At 41.6% G+C, this 17529-nt stretch overlaps 1 protein-coding gene across 1 annotated transcript in view; it reads right to left on the minus strand.

Annotated features, from left to right (window-relative positions):
- Nucleotides 1-11183, minus strand: part of LOC101855431 — a gene marked incomplete at its 3' end in the record, with an annotated part of 19633 nt that extends 8450 nt beyond the window's left edge. Inside the window, 7 exon segments of the mRNA XM_013085253.1 lie at nucleotides 1730-1865; nucleotides 2870-3006; nucleotides 4253-4453; nucleotides 6096-6250; nucleotides 6711-6853; nucleotides 8202-8349; nucleotides 11105-11183. Of these exon segments, the coding sequence (XP_012940707.1) occupies nucleotides 1730-1865; nucleotides 2870-3006; nucleotides 4253-4453; nucleotides 6096-6250; nucleotides 6711-6853; nucleotides 8202-8349; nucleotides 11105-11141 (957 nt within the window).
- Between the last annotated feature and the right edge of the window lie 6346 nt (nucleotides 11184-17529).

The following is a 17529-nucleotide window of genomic DNA, read 5'->3' on the forward strand; positions in this document are numbered from 1 at the left end:
TCTCATCATCATCATCATCATCATCATCATCATCATCATCATCATCATCATCATCATCAATCCTCCTCCCCGGGCGCCGTGCCTGACTTCTCGAATCGCGATGTAACCTTTGATATGTGGGGTTCTTCGTCCTTTTCCGAGTTTGCTCTCTTGGATCATTGCCAAATCAATATCGCGCTCCTTAAGCCTCATCTTGAATTCTCCAACCTTTGTCTTTATACCATCGGCATTCCATTGAAGAAAGCTCAAGCATTTCTTTTCAGATGACTTCTTTTGTTAGGATATATAATCTATTGAAGTGTCAAGACTTGACATAGGAGCCTCTGGCTGTGGGGTTTGGGCATCAATGCATTTCTAACATGTCCAGTTGTTCAGACGTTTTTTGATCTCTTCGTTCGTCATCTTGCAAAGTTCTGGTTTCTTGTGGCAACAATTCCCACACTCAATACACCCCAAGCACTGAGAACCTCCATAAGTTTTACGGATAGTCTCATTGCAACTCAAGCAATATACTTTAGCAGAGCTTGATGAGATTCCTGATGGTTGGTCGCTACTCAGTGGAGGTTCACCTCTGTGGACACAGCATGTCCATTCTTGCCTGGAGCTCTACCTACTGATACCACTACATTTTGGCCCTTTGTGTGTCCTTTCTTCACACCCTCCTGATTACATATCTTAGCTTTTGGTAGATTGGCTTCGCTAAATGCAACCCCACACTCGCTACACCGCACCAGCTCCTCTGGTCCCGGGTTTAGTTCAATGTCATCTGCACAATTCAATCTGATCTTTCTGTATCCAGAGTAGATTGTGGTTTTCCAAGTTTTGATCTGAGGATCAAGAATGCGAAAGTCAGCAACTGGGAGTTCTGCTCCCGTTCTCCAAAAACATGCTGGGACGTGCTTGTTGCCAAAGGGCAGATCTTCTTGATCCCTTCTCCCTGATTGGCAAGTAGAGGTGCCTCTGTGCAGTGACTTTGGTGTCGGCTGCAGAGCTTCCCCATTGGTTGTGGCTGTCTTCGTTGAGAACGGTACTCCCCATCGTGAAGGGGACGGCTTGCCACTTTGAGTCAATGGCTGACAACGGCGTTCTGTTGCGTGCAATCAGATTGATCCATGGTTTCCTGAGAAACAGACAAGCCCGTGTTCGCTTGAATGGAGAAACAAGCAAGAGCCAGAATTTCAAGCAAGGGCTTCCCCTAGGAGCTGTACTATCACCGCTGCTGTTTATATTCTTCATAAACAACCTGGCAGAACCCCCCCCAAACCCTGACTCACAACAACTAACCTCCATGCTGAGCTAAGTACCAGCACCTGAAAGATGTGTAATCTGGGTACTCCTATAAACGGGAACAAAATATCACATGTCGCTGGGACCAGGTTGAGCTAGCGAGACTGCGGTCGGACCATCATTGGAGCTTAAGATGGTATAAGAACTTTGTAAATGAAGAGCTCAGCCCATGTTTCCGAAGATGCGGCCATGAAAAGGAGGATGTCAAACACATGAACAATGGCAATTTGAATGGAGTTATTTGGACGAGTGGAGGTGCCGCTAAGCATATTGACAATGAAGCCGGAAAAGAGCCTCGCTCTAGCTCGAAGATTTCTTCATGGAGTCCGCCAGGCCCAGAAACCAAAAAAATCATCATCATCATCATCATCATCATCATCATCATCATCATCATCATCATCATGAAAGTGATTGACCCCGTGGCCAGAGTGAGCTCTGTGACTGACCTCTGCATGGAGAACTCGTTCAGCTTGAACCTGGCTGCTCTTGATTTCTTGATCTCCTCTAGGGTCCGCCCGCGGCTCAACCGGTGAGCCAGGTCGTCTTGTTGCTGGAAGTACGAGGTCGGGAGGTTTCGCCTACGGGTGAAGAAGGGGAGGGTGGTGAGGTGGGGAAAGGCGGGAAAGGGGTGGCGTGGGGAAAGGGGAGGGGGGTATGAGTAGAGGATGTGGATATGATGAGAAATTGTGGAGATGGGGAGAGAGGATGGAGACAGGGAAAGTGTTGGAATGGAGAAAGGGGTGAGGATTGGGAGAGTAGATACGAGGATGGAAAGAGATGTGGAATGGGAAAAAGGGTTTTGAATGTGGATACGGGTGGAGATATGAAGGTGGATCAAAGGACGGTGAGAGAAGGTGGTAATTCGGAGAGGGATGGTGGGGATATAGGGAGAATGATGGAGATAGGGGGCGGGGAGGGGGGCAGTATGTGAAGATTGGGAGGTGGATGGGAGTGGGGACGGGGAAAAGGGAGATGCAGTCGGGGAGGGGGAATGGGGGATGGGCAAGAAATAACATTAAATTCAAAGAAACTAAAATGTCATATTATTTTTAACCACCTTGACAGAACTGCTAAATGTAAGAAAAAAAGGTTTGGGCACTATAACAAGTAAGGGGCAGTGGTGTGTCTTTTTGGGGGGAGGGGGGATGGGGGCGGGTCTCGAAGAAGATGTATTATCAGAGTTGTTCTGATGTTGATTTCTGTCTACTCTTTGACATCCACAAACCCACAAAGTTGACAAACGGAGGTGCCAACATATGGAAGGATATATAGAACGTAGTGGTGACAAGCGTATCTAAATGGTGAACAATGCATAGACAGCTGACTCCCAGGTGTCCACACGTGGAACAACATCGTGGTGAAATCAGGTGCTCATTAAAACGATAAAAATCGAAAAAAAACGACATTTTTCTGCACGTCAGGCAATGTCATCAACTTTTTGTGTTCATTAAAAAAATTCTTTGTATATTTTACTGACAAACGTTGATCAAAGACACACACACACACACACACACACACACACACACACACACACACACACACACACACACATACACACACAGAGACACATTTTATTACATACCCGATGGGGTTGCAGATAATGCGATAGTTCCACTGGGCCACCTTGGGAACGCCATTCTCCTGACCGTAAAACTTGGTGGGCAGCCACGAGAAGTTCTCCAGTCGACTCTTGGTGCCTGTGTATGAGGTGAACCGGACCTGCACACAAAAACACACACATATAGACGTTCACAGAGCCCCTGCACGGATAGAGACACCCATAACACTGAGGTCTGACGAAGACCATGAATCTGCAGAGGAAAATATTTCTCAAGAGAAAGAAAATATTTAGAGGTTAAGATAACTTGCGGTTTCTGCTACGGCCAATGAGACCAAGTCTGGCACGGAAAAGTTTGCCACATTTTCAGCATCTAGAAGCTCTACTTCCACATCTGAATTTACGTAACTTGCAGGATTCTCTCTTGGTTTCAACATTTCTTCTTGGTGAAGCCTAATATGACTGCTTTTCTCCAACTTGGTCTGTTAAGAGCTAGGCTCTCCCATGTCGAAGAATTTATGTTGAAGCCCTCCAGAGAATTTTCTTGTAGTCTTTGTAGCGCTTTATTGGGTGCGCCAACTTTACGCTTCCCTGAGCAAGGACAGTCCAGAAAAGAATACTGACGTTGGGATTCTGAGATCAGGCGTTCTATGACATGGCCAGCCCAGCGAAGTCAACTCCCATTGACAGAGGTATAGATGTTCAAAGCTCACGAATGCACAGGAAGACAAACCAATAACACACATATATAGACTTTTATAGGACATCTTTGTACAGATAAACACACCCATAACACATAAACTGTTATATCACATCTGAATATTCTCTGGCAGACGAACCCATCACACAGAGATTAAGACTTTCACAGGGTGATGGCTAACGGATAGAGTACTAATAAAGAGATGCTTAACACATAGATACTATAGACTTCCATAGCACACATGTATGCAGATAGGCGTGCTCAGCAAGTCAGAATCTGAGCTCTCAAATCCATGTTTGAGCTATAGGAGCCTGAGAGAGACGTTTATAATTCTTTGAAGAGGTGCTTGGTTTCCCTTAAAAACGAACTGTATCCTTCTTTTCATAAATTTCTTTCTCAGGTGACTGTTTAACTTTTAATCAAGCCTTATGTGCACTTTCGTCTTTAGATTCCATACGTGGACTAGGCGCAAACCGACTAAGCAGTCCTATTAAGTCGTCAAATTTCGAGGTAAAAATAAAATATAGCTCTCGACGATTTTTGACTTAGTGCACACTTCCTGGGTCATCGTTGGAGGAGTCACAGTCGGAAGAGGGGAGGGGGGGGTGCGGAAGCTATGTCTGAAAGGAACAGGAATCATCGGGATATGATCTTCGTGATGCACGGAGACATGGGTGCTATACTTTACATTTACTGTGCTTATTTACCTTGTCCTGCAAATCTTGCCAGCTTGTGGCGTCGATATGATGACGGTCACTCTGGAAGGGTTCATTAAGGGTGTTAGTACTCAGTGTCCAGGATCCTTCCGCCACACACAAGTTAGCCTTGAAGTAGTCACGGTAGTCACGGTGGGTCACGTTCTGGTCCCTGAAGGCGCGGAAATACTCCTGCATCTCCTCCACTTGTTTCTGTTGAATGAGTTTACATCTGTGTATGAGTTTATTGGGTTATTTAAAAGACAGGACCTTTGAATTTAACAACCGTCTCTGGTAGGACGGAGCCAGTATGGTTAGGTGCCTTGGAAACTCTACAAAACGACCCGAGTTTAAGAATGCCCATTCAGGGATTTGAACCAGGGCCACCTGCTCCGAAGTCAAGCATGATACAAACTGAATTAAAGGAACGCCCCTTTCTGTTGGGGAAAAAAGAACGCGATATGTGTCGGAGGTAGATCTAGGGCGGGTGGTGATGTGTAGGGAGTACAGCGTGTGGTGGTGTGTAAAGCGGTCCATACACGCACAAAGGTTTCAGCAACATTTTTTACGTCAAATTATTTGACCTTTTTTGACCGTATATGGCTGATATTGATGTTCTAAAAGTACCGATGTCGCAATTTTGAGTATATAAAAAAAAGAAGATATTTTTGGTGCAAACCATCAAACTTTCGTTTCTTTTTCGTGTTTTTTTTTCGCCTGAAGACTAAAGCAAGAGCCAACGTTGTCAGTGCGTTCATGGCAAGGTCTAGGCACAAACTGATCTATATATATTTAGTGTGTAGGGAGAACATGGGTGGTTGGCGGGTGCTCTGGTGTGGTTTGCTCCTTCTTTCCTATCAAATATCTATCGTCCTTATCTCCCCTTGTTCTTTTTTAAATGTTTGTTACTCTCTTGTAACACCTCTTATCTTCTGGCGCTCATTAGACCTTAAGCAGTTGCGAGCACCGTAAAACCTCTACTAAAAGTAAACTAACTAAAAGTAGGGCAACGTCAAACTGTCAATACTTTTGACGTCAAAAAGTTTGACCAAAAGTTTGTGCGTGTATGGGCTACTTAAGAGGCACGGTATGTAATGGTGGGTAGGTGGTACGGTGTTAGTGATACACACTTAGATTTTGTGAAGGTGGTTCTACAGGGCAGCATATGGAATACAACTTTTTTGTTGATGTGCATAAAAAAAGATTCCAAAGAGAGAGAGAGAGAGAGAGAGAGAGAGAGAGAGAGAGAGAGAGAGAGAGAGAGAGAGAGAGAGAGAGAGAGAGAGAAAGGGGGGAGGGAGGGGGGGGAGCTTGCTTTAGTTGTTTTAAAGCCCTGTAGAAACAATTTGCGCAGCATTCTGAAGGTTTTGAAGGAAAGACTGCTTGTTGGGGTGACCTGGAACTATGGAATACATTCCACAGGAAGGGAGGGGAAATTCGACAAAATGTTTTCACCAGAATATGGGAAGTAACCAAATCGAAGATGCAAGCCAGAGCCCACCTTCAATTGCACTACACTGACTTTTTGCGAGAAATGGATATTCTAAATATGAAGGTTCAGGTTAACCCGTTCGCTGCTTGATCGTGAATTCTGTGTTTTGAAAATATTGTCATGCTTTGGACGATTTTGAAATGGAGAGAAGACGTTAACAGTCATTTCTAGACTCGAATAGTAGAAAAGAAAAAGACATTTTTAAGACTATAAACTGTCCATAGCACGATATTTTTGAAACGTAGAAATGCATATTAATTTACTCCAAGGCCTGCTTTTTAATTCTTCCAAAAAGCCAGAGAAGGTCATGGGCCTGAATATGAAGGTGTTAAACATGGACATATCGGTCATCTCCTCGCTCACCGGAACAGTACCCTGTCTGAGCACTGATGGCGGCACATCTGGAAAGGGGATGTACTCTGTCTCATGGTACTTGCCGTGCTTGAGTGGCATTCTCAGCTTGTAGTCATTGTGACGTGTTCTGAACTCCACTCCGTTCATCACAGCGACGAACTCACCTACAAGGGGTGGGGGGTGGGGGGAGGGGGGGCGTTAGTGATCTCAGCTTTCACTGTAATGTTGTAACTGTTTGCTTTGTTTACTGGTGTAAAAAACCCTGAAAGCAAATGAACCGAAAAAATGATCATTTAGCGGTAGCAAAGAGTAAGACTAACGGACAGAAAGAAAAGACGGAAGTAAAAGGAATAGAATCTACCAGTGGCATCCTCCAACCACCCACATGTTGTAACTGTTTGACAGACCATACACACAGATTTGTGTATTTGGGGAGCTCTTGATATCTTGATAGACAAACAAAAAGATAGATAGATAGATAGATAGATAGATAGATAGATAGATAGATAGATAGATAGATAGATGGATAGATAGATAGATAGATAGATAGATAACAAGAAACAAATCTTTTCAGACAAATAGACAGATATCTGAGGACGCTATGGTCAAGTCGACGCTGCTCACCTAGTCCGACTGTTCGGTCATAGTTGGCGTGATCGTGCATGGAGAGGGCCCCGTTGCCGATATGGTTGTCTTCATAGAACGCGCTGGTACCCTCATGGTACAGCCGCACTGCCTTGATTCCGGACGAGCCATCTGAGCGAATTCTGGGGAGAAGTAATGAGATAATAATATATAGCATTTGCATTGCGCAAATTCCCCGCTCAACAGCAAGCTCTATACTCTTTACAATCTACATGTATATTCCTGGGAAGCATACATATACGGGGGGTTAGGGGTGTGGATGTGTGAGGAGTAGATATTTTATTCAGTGTTTAAAGCCATTGGCCCACATTAAATAATACATACATATTATACAGAAGAGACTGCCGTGAAAACAGCATAAATGACATACACATCAATAACATTTTAAAATCGTGTTGAGGAGTTAGCGATGAATATCATGTAAAAGGAAAGACGTATTATTGTTGTTAAGTTTGTTGTTACTGCTGTCATCTTTAAAAAATTTTTTTTTTACTGTTGCTGTTGCCTGCTACTGCTGCTGGTTTTACTGTTGTTATTGTTGTTGCCTTCATGGCTTTTGGTAGCGATAGTACTGGCGAGACCAGGGGAGACAAAATTAGAAACTCAGTAATCCGAGAAATGGTGGGCACAAATAATAGATATCATGCATCACACCCAACACCAAAGAATCAAATGGTTCGGACATCTCCTACAATTACCAACACACCATCTAGAATGGCAACAAGCTAGAGGGCGACCGAAAAAGACCTGGATAGATGGAGTCAGGGAAACATTTACCACCCACGGCATCCCCCTGACCCAAGTTCTCCGGCTGGCGACAGAGAGACGTCTCTTTCTTCCCGCGACACCCAAAAGGGTATAAGCGGCGGATAAAAGTAAAGTACTGGCTTTAATGGTGTATCTCCTGCGGCCACCGGCCGTGTACATAATTGTTCTGTATTTTAGGACTCTGTAGCTGGAACCGTTATGCCCCACCCCTAAAGCAACAAGCAACCACAGGGAAACACCAAGCAAGGTTATTCGATGGCAGATCAAAACACGAAACAAAATTAGTAATGCAACCATTTCATCTCAGTATTCGATCAAACTGCGTTAAGTGATCTCAAGTGAAAAAGAAACCCGACACATTTTGTATGATCATGTATGTGTTCTATAGTTTTCAACTCTTGGTGGGTGAAAATTAAGGGTACCTTTTTCCATGCATTTTCATAGGACTCATTGAGAAACAGACGGTGGGTGGTTGGTGAGTGCTCTGCTGTGGTTTGCACCTTCTTCCAGTCAAACATCTATAATCCTTATCTCTCCTCCTCCTTAACTTTGTGTGCTACTCCCAAGTAACACCTCTAATCTTTGACAGTTATATGACCTATCTGTGTTAAAAGTACCTTAAAACTCTTACTAAAACAGAAACTAAAGAAAGAGACGGGTGTGCGCGTGGTCAAACCAAAGCCAGTGGCCAGAAGAGCTCACCTTTCCTCGAGAAAGAGCTGCGCTTGCATTATCTGGGTGGTCATCGCGTCAATGGTGCTCTCCAACTGCTTTTGTTTGGCATTCAATTCCGCCAGCGTCGGCGCCGGGGTCTGGGCACGGGGGGCACTTTTTGCCATGCTGATAAAACCTGCAAGCAGGGATCAAGGGGTAATGTTGTCTATTGTGTCAATGAGCTCATAGATCAATTAATTACAATCAGCCACGGCCAAGAATAATAACAGTAGTAATAATAATAATAATAACAATAATAATAGTAATTATAATAATAACAATAATAATAATAATAATAATTATAATAATAATAATAATAATAATAATAATAATAATAATAATAATAATAATAATAATAATAATAATGACGAGTGCTTTCAAATACAAGTATGAGCTCAGAACGTTTTGCACCATTGGCATGATTACTGAGAGTAAAACCTCACACACACACAAAAAAAACTTTTCATATGAACACGTAAATCAGTTCAACCACATAAGGAAGCACTTTCTCAGTCATAGATTGATTATATGCCTATAAGGACAGCAGTGAATTGACGAGTGGCTGGCTGTCAGGACGAGCCCAAGGTGAGTGTGTATACGTCAGAAAATGTCACTCAACGAAAAGTCGCCTTTTGCTTATAAAATCTCACTGTTCCCTTGCCCCTCCCCCCTTTACAAATAAATAAGAACAAGGGCAGCCCGTAATTTTTACTTTCACTCCCGCACATAGATGCACTGTTTCTGGAAGTCAAATGGCTGTATTGTATTTTTTGCTGTGAATCAAACACAAGGCCACTAAAATTGTCGCAAATCAATTATTTTTCAGGAACATATAAAACTTAATTGCAAAACAACAGGTTCTCTAGACACCTCCACGCGAATCGAACTCTTGTCTTGAGCCTGCTATGGCAGAAAAATTAAGCTTTTCCCCTGACAGTTAAAAAAACCCAGATACTGACATATCAACTAAAAGAAATTGGACAAACCTTGATCTCTACCCAAGTTGCTTTAATAAATGTCACATTTTGTAAGGATTTTTTTCTGGGATACTCTCACGCCTAATCTGGTTGATTTTGGATGAACTGGCTTGTCTTCGTTTTTCCTTTATAGTTCAAATGGGCATACTGCCCTTTGGGGATAAAGTAACCCCACCCCACCTCTTCAAACGTGCCCAAAGTAATATCATTTTAAGTGTTTGTTATTTTGAAAACATATTTAGTGTGTGAGTCTGAGACTATACCAGGGGGGGGGGGGGGGGTCAATAAGCCCTTGGTCTGGTAATGAACGAATCATGGTAGAGTAATGAAATTTAGCCAGCCTTAAGACAATTTCATTGGAACACAACATGTATATTTTCTGGAAAATCTCTGACAATAATAAGGCACTAGTCACTGTGGTCAATGAAACCATGCATAAAAACATATTTGTTTTTCTTTACTGAAGCTGTGCCATGGAGCCTGTTGAATATCGTTCAGTTATCAAGCTTTTACACTTGCAAGGAAAATCCCCTTTGGGAATTTTTCAGGAAATGGTCCAAGTTAATGGTGACAAATGTCCTCGTTATAATACTGTAACATAGTGGGTAAGAAATTTCAAGTCTGGATTTATGTCGGTGATGGATGAAGATCGTGAAGGGTGCCCATCCTTCGTGGTAACTGAAGAGAATGTAACCACAGTGGAGGAAAAGGTTCTACTCGACCGATGTATAACTGATAAACAGATCTCAAGTGAAGCGAGAATCAGTGTAGTGTCAATTGAAACGATTCTCCATGATCTTCTTAACATGGATAAGGTGTCTGCGCAGTGACAAGTGAGCAAAAGAAGCAGAGAGAGTTGAGTCCTGCAAAACTCTCCTTCGAATTGAATCCAATGAAACAAATTTCTTTAAAACCATGGATTTATTATTTTGATCGACAACAAAAATGTCCTCCATGCAATGGAAATCCCCTCTTCCCCCTCTCAAAAGAAAGCAAAGGTAGCACTGTCTAGTGGAAAGGTCATTCTGTCGTGTTTCTGAGATTGTGCAGGTATAATTTTGACTGATTACATGGAAACTGGAAAAACAGGTACGTGAGACTACTACTCGGGTTTGATGATAAAATTGTGCTCCGAATTGGTGAGAAAAAGGCGAGGAAATCTCCGTAAAAGGGGTCCTCCTACTGCATGACAATGCCCCTGCGTACTGGGCACAACAGGCAGTCTTGACAGGAGAACAGTGCGGCTTTGAAATTTTGCCACACCCAGCTTATTCACCAGACCTAGCACCCTCAGGTTTTTTTCTGTATCATAATCTATAGAAAAACCACTCAAAGGATGTCGTTTCCATGACAACGAGGACGCCATTGAAGCCTTTGAAGACTGGTTTGGGGCCCATTCTGGGTCATTTTTCTCTCAAGGACTTTTGAAGGTCAAAGAGAGGTGGCAGAAATGTGTATCTCTGCATAGTTACTATATAGAGAAATAAAAGTATGTGTCAAGTTACAAAGCTCTATCTTTATTCCTTCATATTTAGACCAAAGACTTCTTGAACCCCTCGTACATGTAGCACACATCGCCTCCCGGCTAGGTAAACGACATGGCATGTATTACTTACCAAAGAGTGAGCATAAAACGAAGAGCAAATTATATATTTAGTTGCTTGAAGTATTGAAATATGATCAGCAAGGCGGTAAAGTTTATAATCCTCTTGACTTCTTTGGAATTGTAAATCTCAAGTCATTCGTCATACCTCACTTAAATAACTACCAAAACAACAACAACAACAACTACAACAACAACTACAACAACAACAAAAGCAATAACTACTACTACTACTACTACTACTACTACTACTACTACTACTACTACTACTACAATGTGGATGTTCGAAAATTCAAACACGTCGGTCTTACCAGCAAGGCAAACTGCCAAGAGCAGTGAAATCTTCATCGTGGTGAAATTGCTGTAGTCTCTTCCGCAAAGGAAAGTTGATTTACTACAACAATTCCTTCCGTTTATATACACATGCAAATCTATATCAGTAGCCCTTGTTTGTTTTTGTTCAGCCCCCCACCCTCTCAAAAACAACAACAACAAGAAAACAAACAAAACAAAACAAAACAAAAACAACAAAACAAACCCCAAACAAACAATCGAAGAAAAAAAACAGCTTAAGAGATAACGAAACAGATAATTAAAAAACATCACAGGCGTCGTTTGGGGGAGAAATAGGGGTTGGGGGTTGAGGGTTGGGAGAGGGATGTGAGGGCTGGGAGTTTGGGGGGTGGGGTGTCGTGGTTTGGGGAAGCCAAGTTCGAGTGAGCAATAGTGATTAAATAAAGATGAAAATGCTTTTATCGGAAACTTTGGCAGCTTCAACTGAGAAAAGGAGAGAGTATATCTGGCAGATAAAGCAAAAAGAACGAGAGTTTTCAGGTCGAATAAAATGAATGGAGAGATTATTGTCTCGATCATCATCATTATCCTGTCCCAGATTTGCGACAGACATCGGCGATCATGGTTCTCCATTCATTCTCTAGCTCGGATGCTCTTAAAAAAGCTACGTTTCCATGGTTTTTCCCCGTTACCCATTTGTTTAGGTTACCTAAGTAGGTTGCTCTGAGCCTAACCGTGTCTCGTTTGCCTTCAGTTTTGTCAGTGAGAGCTAGATGTTCAAGACCTTTATGTCTATTCAGGTGTCCCCAAAACTGCATTGGTTGTTTCCTGATTGTTTTTAACAGTGAGCGTCCCACGCGGGCTTCATCAAGCACTACCTCATTTGATTTCTTTTCCTTCCACGATATTCTCAACAGTCTCCTAAGAAGTAAAGTTTCTGTTCCTTCTGTTTTATTTCCACAGTCTTTAGTGATTGCCCAGAATTCACAGCCATATAGAAGGGTAGATCATACATAGCATTTCAGAACTTTCATTTGGGTAGCCATAGAGATGTTTCTATTTCACAGGATTGGGCTCATTTTATTGAAACTAGCCTTAGCCATTGCATTTCTCCAGTTTATTTCTGTTTGGCATCAGATGTTATTTCCTAGATATTTAAACAGTTGGACTTGTTTGATTTTTTCACCATTGCTAATGACATACATTCTCTTTTCTTTACATTCAACCAGTGGCATCGCGTGGGTTGCAGACAAGGTGGTGCAGAATTGGAAAGTGCACAAATGGGCAATAGGCTTACTTGCTACTATTAAAATTGTAATGAGCAGTTGGCGGGCGCTTTGGTGTCGTCTGTTCTTTCTATTGCTTTCTGTGAGTCTCTCTGTGCGTGTTTGTGTGTTTGTGTGTGTGTGTGTGTGTGTGTGTGTGTGTGTGTGTGTGTGAGAGAGAGAGAGAGAGAGGGGGAGAGAGAGAGAGAGAGAGAGAGAGAGAGAGAGAGAGAGAGAGAGAGAGAGAAAGGCAAAGGGAGAGTGAGTGTGATTGATGACCAAACCTTGTCAGTGTCTGATCGATCAGTAAAAAACAGACTTGTAATGGAAACGGTACAATTTCTTTTACTTATCATTCTACGTACAGAAAAAAAGCGAACATTTCTTAAGCTCAAAATCCCGCGACAGATGAGGACCAAGCTCTTTTATGCGCACTTTCTCTTCCAACTGTAGCCTGCTGAATGGCACAAGACGGCAAAGAAGCAAAGCGTTAACGTGATTCATCTAGATCTAGATTTTTAGAGAAAGTCAGTTAGAATCTGCAGGATATCCAGTAATCTAGATCTATCGATATTTACAACTGTTTCTAGATTTAACAGCATAAAAGCTGCAATAAAGTGAAACAATACTAACAACTCACTATGCTCACAATCTGAGAAGTTTTAAAGATTTCTAATTACTTCGTGCAGAACAAACAACCAGACTCAATTTGAAAATTTACCTTAACAGGTCTTGCTACACAATAGAGGGCGACAACAATTTCGATACCCATTCTTCTTTGAGTTACCGTAGACTCTACTAGTCTTCTAGTGTAGTAGATAGGCTAGCGGTAACTAGGATCAAATTTTTAGCTTGCACCAAATTGGTGCTGCAAACTGGAGTTTCACGCACCTTTCTTCTTGTGCGGGAAGGACGATACATAGATTTCTCTACAGTGACAAAAAATAACTTTGGTGCAAAGATTTTCCTTGCTCCCAGCAGACACTATCGCAAGCGATGCGACGAGCATAAACCATCCTCGTTGTCTGTCTCTTCGCTGGCGCGCGCGCAGCCAGCGGGTGACGGGTCGCAAGGATGTAGGCTTGTACTAGTATGTAGATCTAGAGCACTGACTGGTTTAGAGTAATTAGAAAATGGGGGAGGTGAAGGCCAGGGTTAGGTGGAGCGCTTGTACCAATTGCACCAATGGTACCCCGCCACTGCATTCAACAATAATCCTTTACGTTCACTTTCTGTAACAACAATAATAGTATCTTGAAGCGATTGAAGATCCTGTTCTGAGTCTGCTATTAAAACTGTGTCATCGGCAAATCTGATGTTATTAATATTTTCGCCATTCCCTTTGAGACCGGGACATTCTTCTATGTGTCTAAGGATTGTTTTACTGTACATGTTAAAGAGGTCTGGTGACATAACACATCCTAGCCTCAGTCTTCTTCTAATCTGTTTACATTCACTTCACTGTATTCTCCATTATTTCGTACAGTAGCGTTTTAGTTCCAGTAAAAATTCCTGATAATTCTTAGATCTTTCCCATCTATGCCTAGCTTTCCCAGTATTTTAAATAGCTCATCATCATGTCTAGCTTTATCGAAAGCCTTTGAATAATCTATGAAGTATGAATACATATCTTTCTGTGCTTCAATACATATTTCCATTAATAATATTGTTAAGGTTAATATAGAGTTTCTGGTGCCCTTGTCTGGAACAAAGCAGAATTGTGTTTTAGATATCTCTGGACTTGAACTTTTTCTCAATCTTCCCATTAGTACCCACAGCAATGTTTTTGTAAAATGACTCATAAGGCTAATTGTTCTTTGCATATCACGCCCAGTGGCCCCTGGTGTTTGAGGTAAAGCTATAAAAACTGACTTCATCATATCTTCTGGGATCTCACCGCTGTCATAAATAGAATTTAAGAGCTTTGTTGTTATTTCAATGCCTAGTTCTTCAAGCACGACAATCACTTCAACTTGAATGTTATCTGGCCCTATGGCTTTTCCTTGTTTAATTTTCCTAATGGCAGCTTGTACTTCCGTTTTCAGTATTGGTGGTCCATTTATTTCAATCTTTATTACCGGTTTTTCTCCTTTATTATTTTTGAAAAGTTCTTCTTTGTATTCTGACCATCTGTTTAAGACATCCCCATTATCCATTAAAATATCTCGTCTTTATTATCTTATGCATCCCGTATTTGAGCATCCTTTTATCCCACTAACTTGTTTGATTTCGGAAAGCATGTATTTGCTGTCTTTGGTTTGGTTCTTCTCTATGTGTTGACACTGATCATTTATCCATGTTTCTTTTGCTTCGTTGCATTTTTTCTTTATTTCCCTGTGTAAAATGTTGTACTTTTCCACTTTTGATTTAGCCTGCCTCTCTTCCATTAGTTTTAATACATGTATGTCCTGGGTAACCTATTTTGTATTTGCTCTTTTAACTTTTGGGGGAATATTTTCTTCCACACCATCCATTATTGAGTCTTTCATTTTCCTTCATAGTTCTTCCGATTTAGTAATGTTCCATGACTATCTTTACATCTTGTGATTTTAACGGTTTCATTGCCTTATCAAAGTCTTCATAACATGTCTCCACTTCCTCGTTGTCATGCTCTGATGTTGGTGTATATATTTGGATGACACCTATGTCAAAAGGTTTTCCTTCTAGTTTAACCACAATGACTCTACCTGACACTCCCTAAAAACGTCCGATGCTCTTTGTTGTGGCTTCGTCAAAACAATTTCGACTCCTCTTTCATGGGTTTTCCCTCCTAATATACAATTGTTTTGGATCCTCTTTTAATCAAGCCTGCCCCCTCCCATCTAAGTTCTGAAAGGCCTAACATATTTAGCTTCAATCTATCCATTTCCTGCTCTAATAATCTAATTTGCCTTTCTGGTGTACTCTCACTTTCCATGTGGCTATGTTAAGTTGTTTGATTCTAGTTTTGCAGCTAGTAGCTGGATGACGATCGGGCGCCACCTGCTGCCCGGGGCGGTCCGTACCGGGGGGGGGGGGAGTTCAGAGCTGGATCATGAACCCCCTTAACGCTGTTATCAAAGAAATAAATGTTCTTTTTCTTTTCCATGATTATTCGTGGGATATTACAGTAATGGTTTCCCTTTGCCCACTACTGGTTTGTGTACAATTTTGTCTGCTAGCCTTTGTCATCCACTGACAACCCACAAGGCAGTGGGGGCTTTGGTAGAATTTATGGCGCCTCCCGTCGCCAAGATGGTCACTTCTTTGAGTGCCACCAAGGTTCTCCTCTACTCTCCACGGCCATCTCCCATTTGGTCCACGATTGCTTAGCAGCTAACCACCATATCTGGAGGCCTTTCTCCTATCCACCACCTGGGGACGCGCTGGGTTGGGTATGAGGATCCAATACTAAGTCTCAGTACTTGCCTCGATAAAATGTAAGATAGAAGAGAGTTTTACTGTACTTCAGATAAAGAAAGGGGGGCCTTGAGGTTATCGTATTGATAAATTAATGATAAAACATGCCCCAGGCTTCTGTCTCTGTCCCCTCTCTGTTATCTATGTCCCGATTGAGATGGGTGGTGTGAGTGCTTAATGATTGACGAGACATGAACACACATCGAAAGTATGGCACTTGAGCAAACTAGTTAAGATGTAAGGCAATGTTACTAAAAAGACAACAACCAAACAACAACAAAAACAAAGAACAAAAAGAAAAGGCAAAAACGCCGAACACGAGTGTTGTTTTAAATAACCAAACCAAGACAATAATAAAACAAAACCAAAATATCACAACAGAGACATATAGAGAAAAATTGCGGATCTAAAATTGAGCCCCCAAAAACTGGACTTCGTATTACGGAACTCAGGCACAACACAGCCCCAAACTAGAATGAAAAGAACTTGAAACATCTTTTTTTCAACAAGGAACAAACATTTTTTTGGCCTCAAACAAAGTCCACGTTGACTTTCAGCATTGTGACTGAAGCCGGCTCTATCCATCCCTCGCGGAAAACTTCCCCTTACCTACAAAACAAAAACGATTAATCAGCCGGGTTGCCAAATGCTAATTTTAATTAAACAAAAAAAGGGGGAGGGGGGGGGGAGACAAGTATCTATAACATACTCCCCACCTTGGACTACATATCTACTGAGTCCAACCAAATAAACATGAAATGATTAAAGGGCAAAGTCATGTGAATGCCAAATTCAACTCACAATGGGAAGGAGAATCAACCACAATGGTGTACATAAAAGTATTTACAAGTGTGTAGAATGATGTAGTGTAATAAAGTGAAGGCAATACATGTATTTATGAGTAGTGGAAATGCAGTGACACACACTTTAACATCAGCAAAGCACTGCCTTTCAGAATGCAGTCACTCCACCTCGTCTTTATTTTCTTTTACCTTGGAAGACTTCCGGCAAAACTAAACATTATAACAAATGAAGTGAATCAAAAATGCAGTACCTCTCACTTAAACATCAGCAGAGCACTGCCATTCAAATGCATTCACCCCCCATCGCCTATTTCTACCCCGGAAGACTGCCGACTAAACTAAACATAAATTAAATGTATTAAATGAATTAGCTTTTCCCAAATTTTGTACTTAATGATTCTAAAGATGGTAAAAATTAAAGTTAACTTAATTCCTAGAGTTAAAATCTCACATTCAGTATGAAATAAATCCAGATCTTTACAAAAGGCAAAAGAACTGTAATAACTTGTAAGTTATTTTTGTGGCCTTAGAATAAGGAATTTAACAGCTGACTTGAACTTCCTTTCAAGCTTGAGCCACAAACTCTATAAGGTTACAGGACAATGATGAAATAACAATAATGAACAAATTTAATTTAAAGTACATGAGTACATGTAATAATCAAAGACATAACTCTTTGAACTGAACGTGTTACTGAAGTGCAGGGCATAACCTTTTCAAACACAAATTGTACACAATGCAAGTAAGAAAGTGAGCAAAATAAATATTAATAACGGATTAAGTCAGTATCCTTTCCTTTCTTCTTCTTCTTCTTCTTCTTCTTCTTCTTCTTCTTCTTCTTCTTCTTCTTCTATCCCGTGGTTGGGGCAACCGTGGGGGCACCACTGCATCTGAAAACCAGCTCTCGCCATTTATCTTTGTCCTCTGCTTTCCTCAGATTGTCACCCATCGTCTTTCCTGTCCACTCTGTAATGT

Source organism: Aplysia californica, unplaced genomic scaffold (genome assembly GCF_000002075.1).
Source record: "Aplysia californica isolate F4 #8 unplaced genomic scaffold, AplCal3.0 scaffold00359, whole genome shotgun sequence".
In the NCBI taxonomy this organism is placed as follows: domain Eukaryota; kingdom Metazoa; phylum Mollusca; class Gastropoda; order Aplysiida; family Aplysiidae; genus Aplysia; species Aplysia californica.